The sequence below is a fragment of the Leptomonas pyrrhocoris genome (assembly GCF_001293395.1).
Source record: "Leptomonas pyrrhocoris isolate H10 chromosome Unknown, whole genome shotgun sequence".
Classification (NCBI taxonomy): domain Eukaryota; phylum Euglenozoa; class Kinetoplastea; order Trypanosomatida; family Trypanosomatidae; genus Leptomonas; species Leptomonas pyrrhocoris.
Genome location: NW_015438386.1, coordinates 267,731 through 292,341, shown reverse-complemented (window position 1 = coordinate 292,341; position 24,611 = coordinate 267,731). Strand labels below are relative to the sequence as shown.

Here is a 24,611-nt window from a genome sequence, read left to right as displayed (position 1 = left end):
CTCCGCTGGGACGACAAAGTTTGGGATATTTAACTGCTGTGGCTATTTCGTTTTCCGTGGAGGCGGTTGGTGCGCGTAAGGTGGAAGCAGCGCACCTTCTTTTCTTTGTTCTTTGTTCTTTGTTTCTGGTGTTCGCCGCTGTTATTGTTCAGTGTTCTTGGCTGAACTCCGATCATCGCGTCCTTTTTTGTGTCTTGTTTGCGTTGGGTGTTGAGCGCATCGCGCTGGTTTGCGCCGAGCGCGTCTTTTTTTTTTGGTTAGTGTGGACGTGACGCTGCCTTGTTCAAAGAAGAAAAAAATATAATATTCTTCTGTTATCTTTTGGCGCTGGTGTTGCCAGGCTTTGCTCCTCGTCGGTGTAAAACAGAGGTGTGTCCTTTGCTTTACCCTCACACAGAGTCGTTTTGAATTTACGCTCTCTGTGCTTTGTTCTCCTTTCTTTCCGTGTGTGTCTGCATTTCTACGCTTGGCGAGTGCAATCGAATTGACCTAACAATAATAATAATCGTTATCTACGTAAAGAGAATTCTCCAGAAACAACGCGATGCTTCGGTGCGGAGGTTCGGACACCTGAGCTGCGGAGTTGGGCATGACGCGGCAGCATCAGGAAGGATGGTGAGGGAGAGAGAGGAGGAGAGAAGAAAGACTGGACGGAGAGGGTGGCACGGTGTTTCGCGTGCCGGCCGCGAATCACTGAGGTATTTTTTTCTTTCATTCCTGGCTGAGTGCCAAACACTTCCATCTCTTTCGACGGAGAGAAGCCGCAGACGACGCACAGCGCGGGGGTGACGACGTGTGAGTGCTTTCATCAGGGTAATGTGACTTATTCTACCGCGCCACCTCAGCAACTTCTCGACGTGTTCCGGTTTTTTTTTTTGAAGTTCTCTCATTCCTTTACTCCTTCTTTCGCCTTCTTTGACTCAACGTGAATGGGGTGTTCACTGATCGTGCTCTCGCACCACCAAAACTGCTACGCACTCACACACACAACCCCCCGAATCACACTTCTTCAGAAGAGAAAACAAACAAAAGAATTAAGAAACCCTTCACACACACATTACCTTCTCATCACCATTCCAGAGCGTCGAGAGAGATAGAGAGAGGAATCGAGTAAAGGAACGCGGTAAAAAACACTGTTGTGGTTAAGCGGCGGCAGAATTCGCCGTTTCATTGTGTTCTTGTGACGTTGATTGTCCTTTTCCCTCTTTCTCCAAATACATATATCGGTATTACGTCGTCTGCATCTGCTTGTGGCGCTGTTCTCGTTGCCTTCAGCGACCTCGTGTGTGTGCGTGCTTGATTGCGTGTTTTACCTTGTTGGTGTCGTAAAAGCTTTCTCAAAAGTAAAAGGAAAGTTCTGCTTGCTGGGGAACCTTCTCCTGTGCTCCTCGTTAGCTCTTTCGCTCTCCCCCCCCCTCCCCCTTCCTCGTTCTAGAAACAATGAGCCACCGGTACATCTTCAAGTACATCATCATCGGTGACATGAGCGTCGGCAAGAGCTGCCTCATGCACCTCTTCACCGAGCAGCGCTACCGCAAGGACCTCCCGCACACCATCGGCGTCGACTTCGGCACCACCATTGTAGACATCAACGGGGAGTTGGTGAAGCTGCAGATGTGGGACACGGCGGGGCAGGAGCGCTTCCGCTCCGTCACACGGGGGTACTACCGCGGGGCGGCAGGGGCGCTGCTTGTCTACGATATTAGCCGGCGCGCGACCTACTCCCACATCGGGACCTGGCTGACCGACGCCCGCGCCAACACCGGACCCAATACCGTCTTCATTCTTGTCGGTAACAAGTCCGACTTGGAGGAGCAGCGGGAGGTGTCGTACGAGGAGGCTGCCCAGTTCGCCGCCGAGAACAACCTTCTCTTTGTGGAGTGTAGCGCGCTGAACGGCAACAACGTCGAGGACGCCTTCATCTCGACCGCGCGGAAGATTCACGAGAGGGTGAAGAGTGGGGTGATGAGCCCGACAGACCCGGAGAGCGGGGTGCAGCTGCATGCGGCCGCCATCCCGACCTCGACGAGCACCAGCGGCGGTGGGGCTGCCGTAAATTTGAACTCCGGCAACACCGGCGCAGCCACCGCTGCGGAGTCGAGCTGCTGCTGAGTGAGGAGAAGAGATGGAAGGCGATCAACCGAAGTCAAAAAGTGAATGGAGGGTCCATTTGGCAGCTTCTTCTGGGGCACCGTTTCTGCACTTGAATTAAACAATTACAACCGATAATATCGCGGGAGAAACAGTCGACATGTTTCCTGGGAAGTCTTCCTTTCCAGGGGTTCATGTGCCGTGACAGCGCAGCGCTTTGCTAACTCCGTATACCGCGTGAATATGGAAGGGCTTCTCAGCTTTCACTTTTTTCTTTTTCCACCTGCTGCTTTGGTTTTGTGTAGGGTCACTACGTCGTGGACACTAGACTATGTGCACCGCTGCTGTGCCCTAGTTCCTTTTGTTTTTCTTGAGATATGTGGTCGTTGCTGTTGCCGCGCTTCATCTTGCGCTTTTCTCCTATCTTTGTTGTCGTGTTCAACGGTGTCTGTCCGCCATTCTTTGCCGACCTCCCCAAAGAAAACAAACGATGACAAAGAGGCGGTGCCTTCAAGAGTGAAAGACGGCGAAGCGATCGAGCTCAGCTGAGAAAGGAGGCACGCAGGGGAGTTCGGTGTCTACGCGCTGTATTATTATTATTATTATTGTTATTATTATTTTTTAAAGGTGGGGTGGGGCAGGTGCAGAGGTCTATCTGGTGCCGCTGCTATGATCCCACTGCGCTTGTTGATGCTGAGGTGGCTGGCGTTTCTTGTATGCGAGAGCTGCACGCTGCTTTTCTCGTTCACGCATCCGTGCAACCCAGCTGAACGCGGGGCGTGCTTTGTTGGCCAATTATGTTTTTCTTCGGCGTTTTCCTCCGTGCGCGCCGCCACCGCGACTTCCTTTCACCCTGCACGGTTCGACCTACTTACCCACCTCTCTTCTGTATTGACACGAACTGATGCTCCTATACCCATTTCGTATGCGCTGCGTGTTCCATCAACATGACCATCACTGGCACGGACAACCTTACCGTACGCAGCCGCAAGTGTACTTACGGCCACACCCAACAGAAGCACCACCGCCAGCGACTACGCTCTCCTCCCAAAAAAGAGAAAGAGAAGCAATAATTCTACGAATCAGAATACCATACCGCTGCAGATGCCGCCGTCGCACGTCAGGAAGGAGGAGGCAGAGCTGCGGCAAATTGCGAAGCAGTCCCGCAATGCCCGCAAGGAGGCGCAGGAGCGAGAGCGCAAGCAGCGTCAACGCGCCGCGCGCATTGCTTCCAAGAATGGTGAAGGTGATGCCGCCGCTTCAAACGCAGAACCCAAAAAGAAGCAGCGCGGTGCGATCATCATGCCGGATGAGGTAAACGAACTCCGTCAGCGCCTTATGAGCGGCGACGCGGGTGACGCGCACCCTAGAAGCAATGCAGCTGGCGGTGGGAAGAAGAAGCCGAGCGCGAAGGCCGCTGCCGCTGCTGACAGCGAGAAGAATGTCGACAGCAACGGTGATGCGTCCGCCGCTGCTGCCGCTGTGGCGTCCTCCACCTCGACATCGTCCTCCTTCCTAGTCCCCACCTTCCACCAGGAGGTGCACTTCAAGAAGAAGGTGTTCTTCGTGGACGTCGTGCTGCACCACGTGCCACACCAGATGATCGACGTGAGCGAGACAAACAATCGCCAGCTCGTCGTCGACACGACCGCCTTCACGAAGAAGTACCGCTTGGTGCTGCCCTTCCCCGATGGCATGCAGTGCGATGCCGCGGCTGGGGCCTACGACTTCAAGCAGGGGGTGCTGTCTTGCAAACTGCCGATTATGGACGGCACTCTGCCGGCCAACCTCGAGGAGGAGAACGAGAAGATGGTGGAGAAGATGCGAAAGCAGAAGGCACTGCGCTTCCGTGTATCGCAAGACGGAGACTTGACGGTGCGCACACGTCAGGCACTGCTGGCCGCGACGCCGGCCGCACAGGCGGCGTTGCTCGAGGCAGCGAAGGAGGCCAAGGCGAAGAAGACGGCCGACCCCGAGGAGGCGGAGGCAAAGGGCAAGAAGCGCACGCGTAAGACGGACGCTGCTGCTGCAACGACGGAGGAAGAGGAGGACGAAAACGTACAGCAGCCCGTCAAGGCGTCGAAGAAGGAGGCGAGGACAGCGGCGGCTGTGGCTGTTCCTCCGAAGGAGGCGAAGCCAGACGTTTTCAAAGCTGAACACGCAAAGGCGTTGGAGGCCGCCAAGGCAGCTGCCGCGAAGGTCCACATCTCCGTGCGTGAGAAGATAAAGCTGGCCAAGACGGTGTACGCCTCACGGCAAGAGCGTCTGCAGACTCGCTCGCAGCGGAAGGAGCGCAAGGACGAGCAGCGGCAGCAGTCCTTCCAGCGTGTGCTGGAGGAACAGAAGCGTCAGCTGCTGACACGTGCGGCCCTGCAGCAGCCTCCGGCCCCACGTGCGGCCTCCAAGTCCGACGGCCCATCCAAGTCGGTGCGCTTTGCCGATGAGTAAAGAAAAAGAAAGAAAGAAGGAAAGACGGAGGACTCCTCCTTGTCTCTAGGAGCAGACCCCCGCTGCCCTTCGTGTGTGTGTGTGTCTCTCACCCCCTCTCTTTCATGCCGGCTGTAATGATACTTCGTGTTGTTTGATTTTTCTCATCTCGGAAAGATGGAGGCTAATTGCCGTATAAACTTAATTAAGGTGACAATCTTTGGTTTTCTCTCCGTTCTCCTCGTTAAGCCGTAACGTATAACTTAAAGAGCTTCGCAACAACTTCATTGACGGGACTGGTAAAGGAACTTCGTCTTCCCGGCGTGGTGTCGGTGTCCAAGCAGGACGACATTGGATGTTCTTCTCCGTACGCGACACGGGCGTTGATGCGTTGTACCGTGCTGGCTGAGCGGCTTTAATGGAGGTGCTGCAACGCTCCATTAAGTGCAGACAGTAGGAAGAAAAGAAACAACACCCACACGCCCGCACGCCCGTACGCACGCTTCGAGCCGAGTTTGTTGTCACTGTTGATGTCAGTTTTCTCTTCATCGGGATTATTCTTCGCGGCTTTTAGAGTGCCAACAGTGTTTGTGCGTTACAACGTGCCGTACATCAACCTTCGCTGTTTACGTTTATTCCCAACACTTCGCATCTCCGCTGTCGCTCCTCTCTAACGGTGCCGCATGAACCAACAACAGAATAGAAGTTATTGAGACACACACACCAGATCGAAAGGCCGTCATTCCTGTTAAACCGTGTCTCTTTTGCGGAGAAGAGGAATACTAGTAATCGAACGACAAACGACACCATGCCTGTGAATCGAGGCAAAAAGATTGTGGATGCCCGGCCCCAGGCCGCGGAGGCCGGGGTGGGAAGTCTGCCTCTCGCCTCCACCGCCAGCACGGAACAGCGTGGGGCACGTCGTGTGGTCATCGGTGGTGTGGAAGGGATCGACATCGCGGCGAGCGCATCCACCACTGTCTCCGCCGCTGCACCGCCTCAGCACTTTAAAGTTCCGGCCGCTGTTTTGCATCGCATCCAGCATCAGCAGCAGCAGGATGATCATCAGCCGGTGACATCTACTACGACTACCACCACCGCGACCTCTGATGTGTTGGCGGCAGCGGCTTCGTCTACCCGTTACGATGCCCGCCAGACAGGCTCAATGACGTGTGCGACAGAGCCCGCCACACGCGCCCCGTCCGATGAAGCGGTACAGCATCCTCGTCGCTCGTCTTCTCACCCCGCGGCCCCAACTCTGGAGAACGGCTCCCATGCTGTGCAGAAGGCGCACCTCGCTACGAAGCCGCCAACACGCGTTGCGCAGACACCAGCGAACGCTGACGGGGTGGTGGTCGAGGAGGTGAGCGAGGCGGACATTGCAGCCACCGTAGCGGCGCTGAAGGCCGTCAGCGCGCACCACGTGGAAGGCATCCGCACCACCGGCACCACGACAACGTCCACCGCCACCGCTGCGCCGCCTATTTCTTTCTCTGTAACAGGTGCGACGAAGCACAACGGGGACGAACAGTCAGGGGCCGTCGACGCCGCCGCTCCCGCCGCCAAGCCCAAACCTGTCGTTTTCTCTCATCAGTGGCGCCGGCAGCTTTTCGCAAAGGCGGGCACCGCCTACCCGTCGCTGCCGCATCCACCGGGCAAAAGGCACAGGGCCGCCTCGGAAAGGGAGAGCAGCAGCACCGACGCGGAGGCGGACGACGACGACGAACTCGCCTCTCCCTTTGGGAGTGCCAACGTGATCAAGTTTGACAAAAGCGAAGACGAGACTCGCCATTTCAATGGCACGGCCGCCATGCAGTCCAGCAGCCGAAGCAGCAGCAGCGGCAGCGACGGTGACGATGACGGTTCGGCGGGGTGGGGGGAGGACAACACGACGCGTGCGCAGCAATCGGGTCAACAGGCACGGCATGCGCAGCGGCAGCGGGCCCGTGAGGCACGTGAGAAGGAGCGCGTGCAGCACCACATGACCGGCTTTGATAAGGAGTTCCTCCGTCAAGAGGAAGCCAGGCTACTGCGGGAGCCCGACGATGACGATGATGAAGAGCAGGGGGCAGACGTCGAGGACGACCGCGACGGTGGTTCCTCTTCTGCGGCAGCCTTCAGTGACGCCTCTGGAGATGCCGAGAATGAGGAGGAAGAAGGCGGCGCGGATGAGGAGGGCAGCGATGCAGGCGCGGAGTCAGAGACGTCGTCTCAGGCCGGCGGTCATTCAGCACAGGACGGAGACGCCGATGACGAGGAGGAAGGCCACACAGCTTCCGAGACTGTCTCGGTTGGGCAAACAGTGGACGATGCCACTTCTTCGTCTTTGCATGCACAGCAGGTCGGTGGTTTTGGCGCGATGCGCCGCGTGCGTCAGCAGGAAGCCGAAGAACGACATGGTCGTGCCGAGCAGCAGCGAGGTCAGAACAAGGACAACAACGTTAAACGCGTGTCGTCTCCCGCGATGAAAGCCGATCCGGCTTCTGCGGCTTCAGCCCCTCCCCACGCATCCCTCTCCGCCCTGACGTCCCACAGCATCGGCGCCCGCTCACACTGGTTCGACTCCTTCTTCTTCGCCGTCCACGAGGACCGTCTCCGCAAGGGTGGGTGCCACCACACGCTGATGGGGCTGCAGGGCCCTGTGGCGATCCACGGCCCCTGCGGTCTCATCGGCTTCGGTCTTGGCGAAGTGTGCGTGAATGGCTTTTACCTTGGAAAGAAGCAGGTGAATCTCTGGCACGAGGAGCACCACGCCGTGCTGATGCCGATGAAGAAGCTCAAGACGAAGCACGCGCAGGATGTGGAGCTACCGCGGTGGACGCACGTGCCGGACCCTGCGTGGCCGCCTGGTCCGACACCATCTCCCACGTCGCCCCTTACCGCAAGCAGCGCGGAGCACGTGCTGGGCCTGCCAGCGCACGTGCGTCCTTACTCGGCACTGTCGTCACCGCCGCAACAACGACATTCAGAAGCTGCCGCCGCCGCCCCCGCCAACGTGGACGCTGCGGTGAAGAGCAGTAATACTTCCAAGGAAGAGGAAGAAGAGGACAACAACGCGGAAAGCTACCTGCAGCCACTGCAGTGGAACTGCGAGGCCGTGTTTGGCGAGATCGATTGGGACTGGGTGGAGGCGACGGTGCAGAGCTGGCGCAACCTGTTCTCGAACAAGATGCCGCCGATCCTCCTGGCAGTGCAGCCGTCGTCGGCGACGAGGCGGCCACGTGGGGTGCCCGGCCCGATGCGCAAGTACTATCTCTCCCGCAAACGCATTCGCCACCACCGCGCAATGGAGACCAAAAATGCAGTGCAGGGCGGTGCGTACATGGACATCCCCTCCTTCGTCGCACACCGCAGCGAGACCACCGTCGATCTGGCGCTCTTACCCGCTATCGTGCCGGCCGTCGCGGCGCAGGGCTGCGGGTGTGTGATGGTGCTGGGCTCCGCCAACATCGGCAAGTCCACCCTATGCAGGTTTCTCACCAACGTGCTGCTGAGCCAGCATGGGCTGTGCTACTGGCTGGACCTGGACGTGGGCCAGCCCGAGTTTGGTGTCCCCGGGCAGTTCACACTGACCCTGGTGCGACGCCCTCTGCTGCGCGAGCGGGACGCCAGCTGCGGCCGCACCGTCGCCTCGTTTTTCATTGGCGCCAACACCGCCGCGTCGTGCCCCGCGTCAACGGCGAACGCGCTCGCAGCGATTTGCGCGCAGGCGGCGGCCATCGCGCAGGATCACCCGGTTGTGGTGAACACGCACGGGTGGGTGCTGCAGACAGGTCGGCGTGTCACGGTCGAGGCCCTGCGTCGGCTGCGTCCGCGGCAGCTCATTCACCTTTACCAGGCGAAGGAGGAGGCGTGGGCGCAGGACACAGCAGCCCTGCTGGATCCGCGAAATGGGCTGAACGCGGACGTCGTGCAGCGTCGATTTCTGGTCCGCCACACCGCGATGAGGTCGAATGACGACGACGGCGAGGACAGCAAGCAAAAAGATCGTCGTGTGAAGAGAAACGCGAAGTCGCACGTGATGAAGAACGTCACGGATCCTGCGGCCGCCGCGCCTTCTTCCGCCGCTCTCCTGTGCCGCCTTCCCTTCTCGCACGCTTTCGACGTCGCGAGCACGCGTGAGCTCTCCGGCCCCGACTCGCCGGTGGTCTCGCCGAACTCGCCTCAGGCCAGCCGCCCCAGCGGTAAAACTAAAAGCGATAGCAAAGGTGCGGTGATTCCTTCGCACACGTGGCGTGGGCAGGTGCACGCCGTCCGGGTGGAGCGAGAGGAGACGTACTCCTCCACTCAGATCCTCAAGGCAACGAAGGGCAGCCATGGACGGCAGCAGCGGTGGCAGACGTACTTTGCCCCTCTTCTGCACTTCTACGCCCAGCGCGGTGCGGGCGCCGCGAAGGCGCGCCGGGCGGGGGCGGAGACGACGCTGCTGGAGGCTCCGCTGTCCTCGCTGCGCTCCATTGTGCTGGCGGAGCGGGACGAGAAGGCAGGCGAGGTGCATCTGTATCCGCCCCACGTACGCACCGCGTCTGCCGTCGCGGTCGCGGCTCGCCAGACGCGCGCGGAGGTGGCCGCCGCACTGGAGCACGCGGTGGTGGCCGTGCTGCTTCATCAGCCAGCTGAGGCGCCATCGTCGTCGTCGTCGTCTCCCTCCTCGGCGGTGGGTCGCGGCGGGTGTGTGGTGCGCAGTCTGGCCTCCCTGCCCTACGGCTTCCCCGTCACGTGCTACGGCGTTGTCGAAAGCAGCGAACAGGAGCTTTTGCGCGGCAAAGAAACGACCGCCGCCGCAGAGGTCGGCGTGACGACGGATACGGCGTCCGCCGATGGGTGGATACGTCTGCGTGTGCCGCTGCGACCGGCCGTGGTGGCGGCCATGTTCCACGCGTGTGCTGCGCCGTCCGCTGCTGAGAAGAGCTCAACCGGGGAGTTGGACGCCGGTGCCACGCAGATCTCCATCGCCTACAGCGCCGCCTTGCGACAAGACACCTCGTTTTTCGATGAGTAGCGGTACGTCTATGTTCGCGCAGAAGGACCGGTGCGTTCATTCTAAATGGCTAAATTTAAAGGAAGAAATGTCGTAGAGCTATGTTTCGTTGGGCTCGTGTTTTTAACTGTCTCGATTAACTATGAAGAGCGATAAGAAATGCGGCGTCAGGGCGTCGCAGCCCTAAGATAAAAGAAGAGCAAACATGTGCGAAAGAAAATACTGTCGTTGTCTATACATTTCTGAGGTCTGATGTACAGATGAACGGTATTGATGGCAGAGGGAGGAGAGGAAGAGAGGGGGAGACAGCTGCCGTGTGGCAACAAGCAGTTCTGCGAGCTGCGCCATCGTTTTCTTTCCGTCTCTGTCTCCCTCTGCGTTGATGCCGTCATCTCGCTAGGCATCGTTTGAGGGGTGCGTTGGGGAGCTAAAGTCAACACCACCAGATGATGATGATGGCCGGTGGTGAAATTTTTCATTCGTTCGTGTATTCACGGCGCTGTTCCCCCCCCCCCTCTCTCAATGTCTCTCTCGTGTTTGCATGCTTGTGCTCTCAGACGGCAGAATGCGACGTGTGCCGACTCCCTCTTCAGTTCCATCTACTCGTGTCTCCATTCCTTTTCCACTTCTTCTTGATTTTTGTTTTTTCCTCTCTTGGTGTCGCGCCCACACATGCCAGTGCGTCGTCGGCTGCCGCTTGGCCGCTTTCAACACTTGAGCAGGTACACACATACACACATACACATCCACTTCCACACACTTCTTGTTTTTGAGTTTTTTTTTTAAATTCCCTCAGTGCTGTTCTTGTTAACTACAATAGCAAAGGGGGGAGCATCATGATGCGTGCTAGCGAGGCTGACGGCGTGAGAAGGCGCCGACGGGAAAGGACCAGGAGCTGCACCCGCCTCTCGCCAAAGATGGGGGTGCTCGTTTTGCTAGTGGCACTTTCCCTTTCGGTGTTACTACTACCTCTGCTGCCGCGTGTGACCGCGGCGCAGGTCAACGAGGATTCCGTGACGGCAGAGGCGTCTCCTGTTGACAGGGCGGACTTCACACACGGGACCCTCTCCACCGCTACAGAACCCGATGCCGCTACTGCTGCTGGCACTGCTGCTGATGCTGGTGCTGGCGCTGCTTTGATGGATAAGGATCATCACGAAACACACACAAGTGCAAGCTCTGTCGCATCGCCGTCCTCAGCAGAGACACCTGCGACACCGGGTGCAGTGCACGACAAGCCGGAGAAAATAGAAGGCATGCATGTTGCGGAGGACGCTGTTCGAGCACACGTTGCCTTGTCTGCATCTGACACCGCGTCCTCAACGGCAGACGACGAGCTGCCGGGGAAGCCCTTAGACGCAGGGAGCGCTGACGTAACCCGGGCGAGTGTCAATGAGGCGGTGCTCACCGACGCGGAAGAAAAGAACGCGTCGTTGGCCCATCTGAGACACGATAGCGCTGAGGAGAGTAGAAGGGAGCTTCCCGACATTCAGGCTGCGGGGGCCTCTAGGAAGTCGGTGAATACGGCGTCAGGCGTCGAGTCCAACGTGACCGCGACGGCGCCGTGCGACGTCGGCACCACCGCCACCGCTGCTGCTTCTTTTATTGATGCACCGACAGCGGCGTGCGAGAAGGGCGCCTACGCATCCACTGCAAATACGGAGCCGGAGGAATCTCCCGTCGAGACGCCACCGCCGCATGCGTCGCGGTCGACCCCCCAAACGGTGACCGCATCTTCTCCTGTGCTGGACGAGGCCGCCCCAGACGCAGGGCTCTCGTCGAAGGCCTCACCGGCACCGCAGGATCAACAGCAGGAACTGCCCTTGCACGTCGCAGACCGTAACGTAGAAAGCCCTCCGCAACACGACGGTGCTGTGGATCAGATGGGCCGGGATCTGTCTTCCCCGCCGCCATCCGAGGCACCTGCGACGTTTCCTTCCGCACGGCATGACGTGGCCGGAAGCACACACGAGGAAAGCGCATCGCTGCATCTGACAGAGGCGGAGAGAGGCAGCAAAACCGCCGAAAACTCCGACACGATCACCGCCCCAGCACCGGCGTCTAGCGAGGCGGAGGCTGTCAAGGAGCAGGAAGAGGAACCGTCGCCGTCACCGGTGGGAAGCGCAGGTTTGCCAGGCGCAGCTGCGGCGCCGACAGGGCGTTCTGCGCACGCCACGCAGCAGCAGGAGCACGCAGTGCCCGTAGAGGCCGTCAGCCCACCCTCCCGCAGTGAGGCGCTGGACAATACGCCGGAGACCGTGACGGAGGCGACGGCCTCTTCGACGGATCAGCCGGAGCCGGCCTCTCCCCCAGAGACCGCCGGTCCGGTGGCCCCTGAAATATTTATTTCCGCTTCGGAGGGAGTTGCAGACGGCAGCTCAGCGCCTGCTGCAGCGACAGCCGACCCGCACGGCTGGGCAGACAGCGTGCGTGAGAATGAGTCCACGATGGAGCAGGAGGCGGCAGACGCGTCCGCCCCGCATGCCTCTGCGCACGCCGTCCTCGCCGTAGCCGCAGAGGACCACGTCAGCAACGCGGCAGAGGTGTCTTCTATCCCGCAGACCCCGCCCTCCTCCTTCGCCGAGGCACCGCCGCGCCATCGAGCCGCACCGCCCTCCCGTCTTGCTCTCTCCTATCTGTACTACCGCGCCCTCGAGGCCCTCTACGTGGAGGAGAACGCGACCCTCTTCGTGCGCCGTGCGCGCGACGCTGCCCCGTACGGGCACGCGCGACTGAACTGGCTGCTAGGCGTCCTGCACGCCTACGGGGTCGGGGTGCCGCGGAGTGAGCGGGAGGCGCTGATGTACTACTCCTTTGCGGCGATGGAGGGGGTGCCGGAGGCGCACATGGCGCTCGGCTACCGCTACCGCAACGGCCTCGGCGTGCAGGCGAGCTGTGAGGCGGCGCTGGCGCACTACCGCGAGGCGGCTGATGCGGTGGCGATGACATACGACGGCAGCGCCGCGGACTTGGAGGGCCGCTCGGTGACGGACCTGGTGGGGGCGCGCACCCTCCTCAGCGGCGGCCGCAGCGTTCTGTCCTTCTTCACCTACCGCGACAACATGGCCAACTCGGACAGGATGAACCAGGCGCAGCGAGATTTGCTCTCCCTCATCTACCAGGCCGACCGCGGGAGCCGGCAGGCGCTGCTGACGCTGGGTTACGTGTACCTGAAAGGCAGTCACCAGGTGCGCCGTGATGGACGAAGGGCGGAGGGGTATTTGAAGCAGGCCGCGGCGAAGGGGGTTGCGGAGGCGCACGGGGCGTTGGGCAACCTCTACACCGCCGGTGATGCCTCCATCGATCCGCCGCTGCCACGCGACCTCGCCCGGGCCTACCACCACTACCGCCTCGGTGCGGCGCAGAAGGACGCCGTCTCTCTCAACGGGATTGGATTTCTGCACGCGATCGGCTACCTAGACAACGACGCGCGGCATGCACCGCCGGTGTCGTCCGCGCCGACGGACAACGCATCGTCTCCCTCACACACGTTTGGTGCCGACGCTGCTCACCCACCTGACTTCGCATCGGCCGCCCGCTACTTCGAGCAGAGCCGCTCGCCGGAGAGCATCTACAACCTCGCGGTTCTCCACCTGTACGGCCGCGGCGTGGCGCAGGACCGGGCGGCGGCGCAGCGTCTCTTCTGGAATGCGGCGCACGGCGGTAGCGTGTTGGCACGGTGGCAGCTGGCGCACTTGATTGACGACGTCGCTGAGCAGGACGCCGGCAAGTGCGAGAGGGCGTTGGAGCTGTACAAGGAGACCGCCTCGTACGGTAGCTGGAATCGTGAGATGGCGGGCGGCGGCGGCAGTGGTGCTGGTGGCCTGGGAGCCTCCGCGGCATCGTCTGCCCCGGTGCGTGGGCCGGGCAGCGACGCGGATGTGAATGAGGAAGGCAGCGCGGACGGTGCCAGCGGCGATGCACACGCGACGGATCCTGCGAGGACGGGAGGGGGTCACGGAAAGAGTTCGAGGGCCACGGACGCGGACGCATCGTCGTACAACGACGGCCCGTCCGCGCCGCACACCAACGCCGATTACGAACGCCTGCTCAGTCACATTCGGAGTCGCCTTCAGGCCGTCGAGGAGAGTCTGCGCCTGTCCGACAGCGAGGACGGCCCGGCGGTGGTTTCGCTCGCCTCCTTTGTGGAGCTGCTGAGTCTTGCCGAGACGGGTGACGCGTCATCGACCTGGCTGGCCGCGCGGTTCGTGGAGGACTACCTCGAAGTCGAGGTGGAGAAAGAGGAGGAGGCGGCACCGGTGGAAGGCGAGGTGGCGTTGCTGTGGCCCGCTCCTTCCTCGTCGGTCTTCCTGTCGCCCGCCGCGGCGAGAAGTGAGCTGCTCTTCTACCTGCTCCAGCGCACGGTTCTGCACCCGCGGCATAGGGGCGGGGCCCACGGTGCTGCGTTCCTCCGCCTCGGCGACTTCTTCTACTACGGCGAGGCGCCGCGGTACGGTGTAGACATGGCACGTGCGATGGAGTACTACCGACTTGCGGCGGACATCTACCACGACCCACAGGCGCTCTTCAACGTGGGCTTTATGTACCAGCTGGGGCTGCACAGGGCGCCCCATGCAACCCTCCTATCCGCTGAGAACGACTCCAATGAGAGCCCAGCGGGGCGAGGCGGGGTCTGGAAGGTCCACTCGGATCCACCGTACTACCTTACCGGCGCCCCTTCCGTGTTTCTTGCCGCACAGGCCGCAGCGCGCGCGTGGGATCGCAGCAGTTCCAGCCCCACGTCGCGCGGCGTCAACGTCTATCTCGCGTGGCGCTACTACACGGAGTCTCTGCGGCGAGAGGGGCGGGGGTGGATGGCGGTGCAGTTCGCGCTCCTCACCGTCAACGCGCAGTGGTCGCTGCGCCACTTTGGGCTCTCCCGCCTCCTCCCGGCGCTGCCGAGCTCGCCGGGCTTTGCGTTTCCACTGGGCGGGTCTTCGCTGACGTTGAGCGACGGCGAGGAGGACAGCGGGGTGGGCACCGACGTTGCGCAGGCCTTCCTTCGCTCTCTCACGACGGTTCTGCACGCGGAGGTGAGCTTCGTCTACGCCGTGCTCGCCGACGTGGCCACCGCGCTGGTGGCGTGGTGCGGGCAGGTGGAGCAGGTCGTTCTGTACGGTGCCGTTGGCGTGTTTGTGCTCGCCCTGCTCGTACGGCACCACGCTGTCTGAGAGGGGGAAGAAGAAGGTCATAGTAAAATGTGCTGAGAACAGCGCTACACAACCTTCCTTTTTTTATTATATATTCTAACCTGACTAAAGAGTCGCACGTAGCGCGGCTTTTAGTCCCCCCTCTCCCTGCAACGCTCTGGGCCTGTTTGCTGCTGCTGCTGCGAGGCGGGGGCGTCATCTCCTCAGTCATGTGGTTGAGATTTCGTGTTTCCCTTCGTTGTCTCCGCTTATCTTCATTACTGTTGTTACCAATGCTTTTATTACTATTATTATTTTTTTATGTTTGCGTCCACTTGGTGTGTGTTGGATCTGCTGGGCTTTGCACGTTAATGCGCACATACAAATACCGGACTGCGGTCACCTTCGCGACGACAAAACGAAAGGCAATAACAGGAGGAGGGGAGATGAGACCTCGCCTTTTTTTTCTTGGGAGGGAGGGCGAACACCTTCATCAAACCTTTTTCCTAAGCGACACTGCATAATGCGAACGGCCACAAAGAGGATGGGTCGTAATGGCTCTCGTAGGTGCTTGATGGTGATCGCACAACATTTGTAGTTGAACGTACGACCCTCGGTCGTGCAAAGACAGGCAGCGCAAACACAGCACGCCTCGTCTTGCGTCCTCCGTCGAAGTAAGTGTTCGGTTTCTTGCTGTCTTGATGCCTTTGCTCTCTTTAAAAGTTTATTCTTTGTCTCTCTCTCTCCTCTCTTCTCTCACTGCCTTTGCGACGTCTTCCCTTCTGTATGTGCATGTGGGTTGTTGCGGCGCTTTAAGAAAACGAAATCGCCCCCTTTACCGTGACGCCCACGAACCGACTCGCTCCTTCTTCTCCCTCCTTCTTCTCCCTCCTCCCTCCCCCCCCCCTCTGCGCAGGCGGGCCACCACCAAGCGTCCTTCTTCTCTTTATGCTGGCGCGCACTAATTCGACTGCGGAGGTTAAAAGCACCGATTTGAACAAGAAGAGTACTCACATTTTTTAAAAGTCCTTTCTGTTTTTTACGTAGCGGACGTAGTAGTAACAAGAGAAGTGGAATCTGCGGTGGAGGTGCGCGCACCCACTCCGGTGAGGGACGATCCGTCGTGCTCCTTCTTCTTTTCCCTTTTTCTCTCCCTTTTTCTGGGGGTAGGGACGGAATAGTATTCTGAAAGAAGAAGAAAAATAATAATAGCAGGGAGGAGAGTGCGCGGAGCCGCTTCACCGAACGAATACACAAGAAAGAAAGAGGGCAAGTCGGCACACTGCCAACTACTCGTCTCGCTGTTTTTCTCACTTTTCAGGATTCTGTTGCTTCTGGCTTTGGCCTCTTGTCGTCTATCCTTTCAATTTGTTGGCGGGACGTGAGTTTCTATTCATCAGAGGAGAGGGGGGTACTCGCTAGCACAAAAAACCGACGAAGCAAGCCGCACTTTTGGTATCAACGGTGCGCGACACACAGTTGCGCATTCCGTTTTTCTTTTTCTTTCTGGATGTTGCGGCCTTTTCCTGTTCTCCCCCTTTCTTTCTTTCTGACCCCAGTCAGCCGTTTCGGGGTTGTCGCGTTGCATGCGTAGCATCGGACTGTGTGCCCCCATAACGCCCTGTCTCTCCGTAGTGTGTTTTTCATTCATCATTATTGTTAGTTATTTATTTCTCCGTTTTCGACGTAAAAGAAATTTCGCTTCGTACGTGCTACTTCCTGCGAGGAGGAAAGAGAACGAGCCTTATCCACTTATTTATTTACTACGTTGAGTCCTGTTGCTGCTGCTGCTGCTGCTGTGATTTTTGCGAAAACAAAGCGCCCCTGAGTGCACATCTATATACATTGACAAGGGGCGCTCGTCTTCTTGTTCTCCTTTTTCCTACGCCCTTTTCCCTTTTTTCTTTAGCTTTCCCCTTCGCTTTACTTAGTCTTCGTTTTATGTTTTCCTCCGTTGCCTAACCCGAATAATCCAGAGCTGGAGAAAAGAACTACATCATGCTGCGTTGTACGGCGCGGTATTTATGCGCCGCCGCTGCGGCGGGCGGTGCGTCTTCGTCCGAAGTGAGTCGAGACATTGAGGAGTTCGATGTGGTGGTGATCGGTGGTGGCCCAGCCGGTCTCTCCGCTGCGATCCGCCTGAAGCAGCTAGCCGGAGAGCAGAAAGATTCGTTCCGCGTCGGTCTCGTGGAGAAGGGCAGCGAGATTGGCGCCCACGTTATGTCCGGCGCGTGTGTAGAGCCGCACGGCCTGGATGAACTGCTGCCCGGCTGGCGGGAGAAGGAAGGCTCCATCTTCTCCTCCCTCACACCTGTCACGCGAGATGCGTTTCACATCTTGACGGGGCCGACGAAGAGCGTGAAGATGCCGTGGCTGCCGCCGAGCCTGCACAACGGCCGCAACTTTATCACGTCGCTGGGCGGGGTGTGCAAATGGCTTGGGGAGGAGGCGGCGGCCCTCGGGGTGGAGGTCTACCCAGGTTTCGCCGCCGCGGACGTCGTGGTGGACGACACCACCGGCGCCGTGACGGGGGTGCAGCTGAACGACATGGGTGTGAGTAAGAAGGGCGAACGCACGGCCCAGTACGAGCCCGGTATGATCTTCAAGGCGAAACAGACGATCTTCGCGGAGGGCTGCCGCGGGTCGTGCACGAAGCAGCTGGAGAAGCGGTTTGGGCTGCGCAGCGACGACAACCCGCAGACCTTCGGCCTCGGCATCAAGGAGGTGTGGGAGGTCCCGAAGGAGAAGCATCACCCGGGCACCGTCATGCACACCGTCGGGTGGCCAACGACGGACAAGGGTCACGAGAACACCTACGGCGGCTCCTTCCTCTACCACTACGGGGACGGCTTGGTGTCGTGCGGGTACGTGGTGGGGCTGGACTACGCGAACCCTTACTGTCGGCCATACATGGAAATGCAGAAGTGGAAGACACACCCGCTCGTGCGAGCGCACCTGCACGGTGGCCGGCCGATCCTGTACGGCGCGCGGGCGCTGGTTGAGGGCGGCTACCGCGCCCTGCCAAAGCTTCACTTCCCTGGTGGGGTGTTGGTCGGCGACTGCGCTGGGTTTTTGAATCTGCCGAAGATCAAAGGCACCCACACCGCCATGAAGTCTGGCATTCTGGCGGCGGAGGCCGTGTACGACGAGGCCTTCAAGAACGGGAAGGAGGCGGCGGCGCCGGGCGTGGACTGTGCGAGCTACGACACCCGGTTCCGCAGCAGCTGGCTCCACAAGGAGCTCTACCAGGTGCGCAACGTCCGGCAGAGCTTCCACGAGAACTTCTTCTGGGGGATGGCCTACACCGGCGTCACCACGGCGGTGACGAAAGGCATGGAGCCGTGGACGCTGAATCACAAAGGTCCGGACAGCGCCTCGCTCAAGCCGGCGAAGGACTGCACGGAGATTGAGTACCCCAAGCCGGACGGCGTCCTCACCTTCGATTTGCTCACAAACCACAGCCGCAGCGGCACCGCCCACAACGCGGACCAGCCGTGCCACCTGCGCCTGACCGAGCCGAAGGTGGCGGAGGCAGTGAACTTGAAGACGTACGCCGGGCCGGAGTCCCGCTACTGCCCCGCCGGCGTCTACGAGTTCGTGGACGGGAAGCTGGTGATCAACGCGCAGAACTGTCTGCACTGCAAGACGTGCGACATCAAAGATCCGACGCAGAACATCAACTGGGTAGTGCCGGAGGGCGGTGGTGGTCCGAACTATCAAGGGCAGATGTAATATTCCTACCACTACTAAATCAATGAAAGCCGTCTTCGGTGCCTTTCCCGAGAAGCGACGCGATGATGGCGGTGATGGGTGACGGTGGCATGCGCGGACGTGTCCTCTTTCTTTTCTTCCTCTTTGCTTCCTCTTCACAAGGAAGCAAACAACCCCACAAACAGACAAGATCTCAAGAGGAGGAAAGCTGCGTGCTATCGCTGGCTATCTGGAGAGCTAAGAGAGACCCTTGCATCACAGATGCGTTGACGTTGCTTCTCCAGTGATCGCTGCCTCGTAGTATTTCTGCATACTTCTATAGCGAAGAAGCTTCGTCGGTACACGCGTATATAACCTTTCGCACATCCACCCACAACACACCTGTGTGCCGTACTTGTGTATATATACAGTCTTCGCTAGATCTATATGCGCTCATTGTAGCTACCACTCTTTTCTTTCTTTCTTCCTTTTTCTAAATCGGGTCCTGGTGCCCACTTTCTTTCCCCGCATTTTTTTTTCTTTCTCTCTCGATCGAAGACGGCGTTCCGCGTTGAAGCGGTAGGGAATGTGGGAGGTGAAGGAGGCAGGGGGGCGAGGCACCGGCGACTTACACTGACAGCGCTTTTCTTTTCCTTTCCTTTCTATTATTATTATTGTTTATTTGTTTCTCCCTTCTCTTTCCTCTCTTCCGTTATACTTCAACGACTAACCGCCTTTCACCTGGCCGTGTTGCTGCCCACGCGTGAGGCGTTCTTTGCTCTACCCCCCTTTTTTTGGCTTTACAGTTCCGGTGGGTGAAATCCCTTCTTTTTCTTTTACACGCCTGCGCTGTCGCCGCCACTCTACTGAAATCTCTTTTGCGTTCCTTCCTGTGGCCGTCGTGGGAGGCCGATGCTGGGCTGCCGGTGCTGCCCCCCTTCTTTTTCTTTCTGTTCTCCGAAACATACACACACACACACACTCACGCGGAGTGACACGTATATATCTATATCTATTTCTATCTATACATGCACGGACAATAAACCACCCCATTATATGCGGCAACCGTTTTTAACTCGCCGGCTATAAGAAGAGCCGGTTCTGAAGGCGCCAAACGAAGAGAAAACGAGAGTCAGGGTTGATGTCGACTTCGCTGCATTCGATAAAGCAGGGACATTAAATGGAGACCGTGGGAAAAAGAAAGACACAGTTTGGTACTGTTGGTGGTGTTGGGCTCCGTCCCGGAAGAGCGGCAGGGCACCCGAAATTGATGGGCTCTCCTCACGTGCTCTGCGGTGGCTGCTATGGATGCGCTTACGAAACTTGGAGTTTATGAAGAGTGGTCTTCGGCGGTTCTTCTTCGAAGGCACACGCAAACAAACCAAAGAAGAAGAAAAAAATGATCACTCCCGCATTTTCATCTCGTCTTACTCTCACACACGTCGTATTTCGCCCTGACGGACTGCAGTTCATGTTTACGTGACGGCCCATCTCTTTCTCTGCTTTCCCCCTTTTTCCGTTTTTCTCCGGAAGACGCATTGCTTCCTTTCGGGCGCTTCACCGGTGACGTTGACGACGACCGCCCCCGCACGCAGGGCCGGCAGCCGCACAGCGCAACACAGACGTTTGACAAAGCCTCCTCGACTACGAAAAAACCCCAATTGCAAATACAAGTACACCCACTGCTAAGATGCTCAACTGTTTCTTTGGAGCGGAGCTGAAGCCGGACGGGGTGGCGGTAAACTTCACGGTGCCGAGCGGGTCGTCGCTCGTCATCACGCAGTGCGCCGTCACCAGCATCGTACCGCCCCGTCCTGTTGAGCCGGAAGGCGCGGCGGACGCCTCGTCCTCCCCGGTGCCTGCCGTGGCCGCCACAGCAGGCGTCTCCACCTCCGCATCTGCCGCGTCTCCCTCCACTGCCAACGCGTACAGCCCGGTGACGCTGTGCGTGCAGGGCCACGGCATGCCGACCCGCTTCGCAGTCTGCACCTTGTCCCCTGCGCAGCAGATCACCTACTGCCCTCTGCAGCTGATCTTTTCGAAGCCGGTCTCCTTCTCCTTGGTGCCGCAGACGGTGCCCATCGCTTCTCCGGGAGCGGCGGCAACTGCAGCAGCCGCGGCGACGGCGGCACCGCCTACGCAACTGCGCCATTTTGGAAGAAAGAGCCACCGCCAGCAGAACAGTGAAAAGGCGGAGTTGGGCGGGGCTGCTGCGACGGGGGGCGCTGCTGCGGCTGCTGCGTACCCGACGGTGCATCTGACCGGGTATTACGAGCAGGCGGCCGATGACGACGAAATGGATGATGGCGGCATCGCCATGGAGATGATGGAGGGGGACGACTCCTCTGACGACGATGAGTAGGAGCGAATATGAATGGCAAGGTGCGTGCGTGGGGCAAGGAGGCGAGAGAGGAGACGTGGACAGGGCAGTTCTTTTTTCTTTTTCTCCTGAACGGAGGACTCGCGGGGTCAATGGAACGTTGCAGCACAGCGCACAGCAGCGCACACTCAGCAGCAGCGAAAAACGTTTCCACGTGAAAGTCATCGGCTGACAAAGGAAGAAGACGCCACCCCGTCTCGGGCGTCCCTTTTCTCTCTTCTCTCTCCTCGCTTAATGTGGCGGTTTGTACGCGCTGTCTTTCGGTGGTTCGCGCTGTAACTCCAATGGACCTCGCGTGACGGTGCGTAATGCAGCGGTGCGGCTTTGCGGAGATTGTGTAAGAAGGTAATAAAGTTCTAAAGAAAAAACGCGGGCTTCTGCGTGGCCAAAAAGGTAAAGAAATAGTAGCAAGAACAACAACAGAAGTAACATGAAGAGGGGCCAATCGTGGTACGAAAGAGAGCGCGTCTCAATCCACGCACACGCACACACACAAGTTGAGATGACGGCGGCTGTCAGCTTTCTTTGTCACTATATATACATGTTTCTTTGGCAGAGGGAGAGAGCGAGATCGTACACCTTCTCCGTCCTCTGTGTGGCGGGTTGGTCTACGGGGTTCGCCCCACTCCGTCTTGGCCACGCCGCTGCTGTCAAAAGTGGGAAGAAAGAATGAGAATGAGGAGGGGGCGGCTGTACGCTCGCGTGCGCGTGTGCGCGCGGTTGTGCAGCGTCTCGGCCTAAATTGGCGCGTGTGCGCAGCTCCGCAGCAGCAGAAAGAGCGAGTGCGAAAAGCGTAGAAGAAGAGATAATGAAGAATAAGAACTGACCGAAGCCGGCGCTTCCGACTTCGCTCCTTCGTACGACGGCGATTCTCTCCTGCCAACGTAAACTCTCCCCTTTTGTTTTCTCCATGCACACCGACGCCTGTGTCTCCGTTTGAGCAATCTCAGCAACTCAACACACCTTGCGAAGAAAACGAAGCATTTGTGTTCAGCGTCAAGCGTTCTACCTCACATTACCATCCAATCGGCGCCCCATACCTCACACGTCAAATCTTCACCTCTCTTCCATTTACTTTTTCCCAATGAAACCCGTTACCGTTGGTTTCCGCCTTCCCTCGCTGCGCGAAGCGTGTGCGAAGAACGACGCCACTCGCAGCAGCGACGCAGCCGCCGCGGCGCAGACGTTGGCCATCCCCTACGCGGTCGGCAAGGCAACGCTGCAGCTCACCGGCATTCACGTGCGTCTCCAACCCACAAAGACGCGGAGCAGTCCGAAGGCATTGAAGTCACAGAAGGAGAACTCCTCCTCTGCTGCTGCCGCTATTTCTTCTCCTGCGGTAGTGGGTGCCATTGCTGCGGATATCGTCGTGCACGCACACGTGCGAGGCGAGTTGAACACCGCTCCCCGCACGTACGTCATCGCCGTCCTGCCGGTTCGCTACGACGCCTCCCACAACGCTGACGGCACGACGCCCGGCAAAGCGCCATCGTACAAGGGAAAAGAATCGAAAGCGTCAGGCGCTGCCACTTCCGCCTCCTCGTCCGCCGCCCCGTACGACAAGCGCGTGCTGAACGCGCAGGCACGCGAGGCGCGTCGCGGTGTTGTGGCGCCCGCCTTCCCGTCCTCCTTTGCGAAGGTGGACCTGCGTACGCAGATGGAGCGCGTGCGGCTGAGCTTCACGGTGGTGCCGGTCGGGACGCTATCCACCGGTGGCGCTGCTGCTCATCGCGGCAAGCGTGGGCGCGCGGGGGACGAGGACGCAGCGGCAGCGGAGGCGGAGAAGCCGCAGCCGTCGCTGGTGGATTGCTTAGTGGATGTGACGGTGGTGGGAACGGCGTCTCCCATCGCGTAGAAGAAGAAAACGTTGGGAAAAAGTTCGAGGAGGAGAAGACGCCTTCGGGGTGAAGCGATGGCGGGTAATGGTGGCTGAGGGAGCGAGGGATACGTTCACACGAGCCGAAACGAAACAGTTGTGGGCGAAGCGGTAACATTAACTACGTAAGGATGAAACACACAACAACAAGAAAACAAACGAGAGCACCTCTGCCGCACAACTCCATGGCTCTCCAGCGTGAATGGTTGTTTGCGAGCAGCCTTCTATTCCTCCGGTACTCGCCGCCTTTGCATGCACTTGGTGGGTTCACACCGTCGTGCTGGTGTTGGGGGAGCGCCGCTGATTTGTGTAGAGGTTGCAATACTCCGTTCGTCGCCGCAACCGGCAACAGCAGAGGTATATATATATATTTATTGGAAAGCTATTTTTCTTACACGGCGCCGTGTGCTGCGAGCGCGTCTGTTGAACGCAGCATTCCGCGACGATCACTTTGGCGTCGCTGTCGCACGAACAGGGACGGCGAGGCGGACGGTTCTTACACCGCCGTCAACGAAGCTCAACGCGACCTTCTTCATCACTTTCTTTCTTTGGTCTCCCTCCCTTCCCTCCCCTTTTCCTCCTCCCTCCGCTCAACGTCAAGGCACGTATTCGTGTTTGTACGGTTATTGCGACACCGTCCCGTCGATCTCTGCCTGCTCTCAAGCTTTTCGTCTTCGTCCAGTCGCGTATACGGAGCGCTTTCCCATCTCGTATTGTGCGTCGGTGTGCGCGCGAAAGAGAGAAGGAATGCAGTTCGTTTGAATCTCCTAAATCATCAAAAAAAAAAACTGCTTTAAAAAAGGGTTATTTTTATATCGGAGTGACACTGCACGAACGGCTGCGGTGACTCCTTCGTCATTACAAGGCCGAGAAGGAGTTGCGCGCGGGTTACGCGGTGCTTACCTGCCATCCCGCGCGAGGACCGCACCAACGCGGCCGTCTTCCATTCACCACTGCCTGCGGAGCTCGTCTTTCTGCTTGATTTGTCTTTCTCTTCTTTCATTTTGATTCTTCCGCGTGCTGGTACGTTTGTTTTCTTGCAATGTCGTCTCGAACCCACATCGTTGATTTGGGAATGATGTCGCGGGAGCAGCTCATTGAAGTAGCCAAGAAGCAGGCGAACCAGATCCGCGAGAAGAACACGCGCATCTCCGCGATGGAGACGTTCATTGAGGGTGTCACGGGCACCTCCGCCGAGGAGAGTCTGCAGCGCACCTCAAGCGCCTACGCCGCCGCGTCGACGAACTCCTCCTTCGCCAGCGACTGCCCGCACGCGCGGCACCCGCTTTCCCACAGCCAACCGAACAACGACAGTAATGCCTCTGCGCAGCTGACGGAGCTGCGGCAGCTGCTGGAGGAGGAACAAGTACAGCACACCCTGCGCATCTCGGCACTGGAGACGCAGCTGCACGAGCGCCAGACGGCGTACGAGGCTCTACAGACGCAGGTGGATGGGTGGAAGGCAAAGGTGATGACCGCCATGACAGCCGACCGGGAACGCATTCAACAACTCGAAGGCCAGCTGGCCACCACGGACGCGCTTGAGGGTGTTGAGGCAGCGGCCCCGCCAGGTTCCACCGCGCCGAAGCAGGACGACGAGGAGGCAGAGAGCACACGCCTCGAACTGCAGTCACAGGTGGCGTTTCTCACGGCTGAACTGCAGGCGACTCGAACGGCGCTGCAGCAGGCCACCGATCAGCTCCAGCGACGACTGTCACCACCAATGACACCTCGCGAAGCAAGCGGCAACACTGCGGAGGCCGCACTCGCCGCAGAGCCCGCGAAGGCATCCTCACCGCCCGTCAGCCAAGCCATCATCGACCCTACCCAAATACCACCGGAGGTACTCAACGCCGCTGTCCACGACAGACTGGAAACGTGGAAGGAGCGGGCGAAGGCCACTTTGATGCGGGAAGCACGTCACATAGAAGAGCTCGAAGCACAACTTGCAGCCACCCAGCAGGAGCGTGATTCCGAAGCCGAGGCGCTGCGTGCCGACGTTGCGCGGCTGGAAGCACAGCTCGCCGCTGCCCAGCA

At 59.1% G+C, this 24,611-nt stretch overlaps 8 protein-coding genes across 11 annotated transcripts; all 8 read left to right on the top strand.

The window, feature by feature from the left end:
- Positions 1 to 1,434: 1,434 nt before the first annotated feature.
- Positions 1,435 to 2,112, top strand: ABB37_09314 (putative mitochondrial ras-related protein rab-14; the record flags this gene model as incomplete). Its single annotated transcript, XM_015808715.1, has 1 exon — positions 1,435 to 2,112. The coding sequence occupies exon 1, from the start codon at positions 1,441 to 1,443 to the stop codon at positions 2,110 to 2,112; it is 672 nt and encodes a 223-aa protein (XP_015652766.1). The 5' UTR covers positions 1,435 to 1,440.
- Positions 2,113 to 3,075: 963 nt separating this feature from the next.
- On the top strand, positions 3,076 to 4,539 carry ABB37_09313 (hypothetical protein; the record flags this gene model as incomplete). The annotated part of the gene is made up of 1 exon (XM_015808714.1): positions 3,076 to 4,539. The coding sequence occupies exon 1, from the start codon at positions 3,196 to 3,198 to the stop codon at positions 4,537 to 4,539; it is 1,344 nt and encodes a 447-aa protein (XP_015652765.1). The 5' UTR covers positions 3,076 to 3,195.
- A 676-nt stretch (positions 4,540 to 5,215) lies between these two features.
- ABB37_09312 (hypothetical protein) lies at positions 5,216 to 9,520 on the top strand (the record flags this gene model as incomplete). Its single annotated transcript, XM_015808713.1, has 1 exon — positions 5,216 to 9,520. The coding sequence occupies exon 1, from the start codon at positions 5,327 to 5,329 to the stop codon at positions 9,518 to 9,520; it is 4,194 nt and encodes a 1,397-aa protein (XP_015652764.1). The 5' UTR covers positions 5,216 to 5,326.
- Positions 9,521 to 10,177: 657 nt separating this feature from the next.
- Positions 10,178 to 14,670, top strand: ABB37_09311 (hypothetical protein; the record flags this gene model as incomplete). The annotated part of the gene is made up of 1 exon (XM_015808712.1): positions 10,178 to 14,670. Exon 1 carries the CDS (start codon positions 10,417 to 10,419, stop codon positions 14,668 to 14,670), a length of 4,254 nt encoding a protein of 1,417 aa, XP_015652763.1. The 5' UTR covers positions 10,178 to 10,416.
- Positions 14,671 to 15,444: 774 nt separating this feature from the next.
- Positions 15,445 to 18,360, top strand: ABB37_09310 (putative mitochondrial electron transfer flavoprotein-ubiquinone oxidoreductase; the record flags this gene model as incomplete). Its single annotated transcript, XM_015808711.1, has 1 exon — positions 15,445 to 18,360. The coding sequence occupies exon 1, from the start codon at positions 16,627 to 16,629 to the stop codon at positions 18,358 to 18,360; it is 1,734 nt and encodes a 577-aa protein (XP_015652762.1). The 5' UTR covers positions 15,445 to 16,626.
- A 515-nt stretch (positions 18,361 to 18,875) lies between these two features.
- On the top strand, positions 18,876 to 20,680 carry ABB37_09309 (hypothetical protein; the record flags this gene model as incomplete). 3 transcript variants are annotated; one of them, XM_015808710.1, is made up of 1 exon in its annotated part: positions 18,876 to 20,680. In XM_015808710.1, exon 1 carries the CDS (start codon positions 20,009 to 20,011, stop codon positions 20,678 to 20,680), a length of 672 nt encoding a protein of 223 aa, XP_015652761.1. In that variant the 5' UTR covers positions 18,876 to 20,008. The 3 variants fall into 3 exon arrangements, with proteins under 3 accessions (XP_015652761.1, XP_015652760.1, XP_015652759.1); XM_015808709.1 differs by having other exon boundaries at positions 19,786 to 20,680; XM_015808708.1 differs by having other exon boundaries at positions 19,851 to 20,680.
- A 958-nt stretch (positions 20,681 to 21,638) lies between these two features.
- Positions 21,639 to 22,553, top strand: ABB37_09308 (hypothetical protein; the record flags this gene model as incomplete). Of its 2 annotated transcripts, none has more annotated exons than XM_015808707.1 (1): positions 21,639 to 22,553. In XM_015808707.1, exon 1 carries the CDS (start codon positions 21,783 to 21,785, stop codon positions 22,551 to 22,553), a length of 771 nt encoding a protein of 256 aa, XP_015652758.1. In that variant the 5' UTR covers positions 21,639 to 21,782. The 2 variants fall into 2 exon arrangements, with proteins under 2 accessions (XP_015652758.1, XP_015652757.1); XM_015808706.1 differs by having other exon boundaries at positions 21,648 to 22,553.
- A 621-nt stretch (positions 22,554 to 23,174) lies between these two features.
- On the top strand, positions 23,175 to 24,611 carry ABB37_09307 (hypothetical protein; the record flags this gene model as incomplete). Its single annotated transcript, XM_015808705.1, has 1 exon — positions 23,175 to 24,611. A coding segment is annotated over exon 1 (995 nt), but the record flags the coding sequence as incomplete, so codon positions are not given.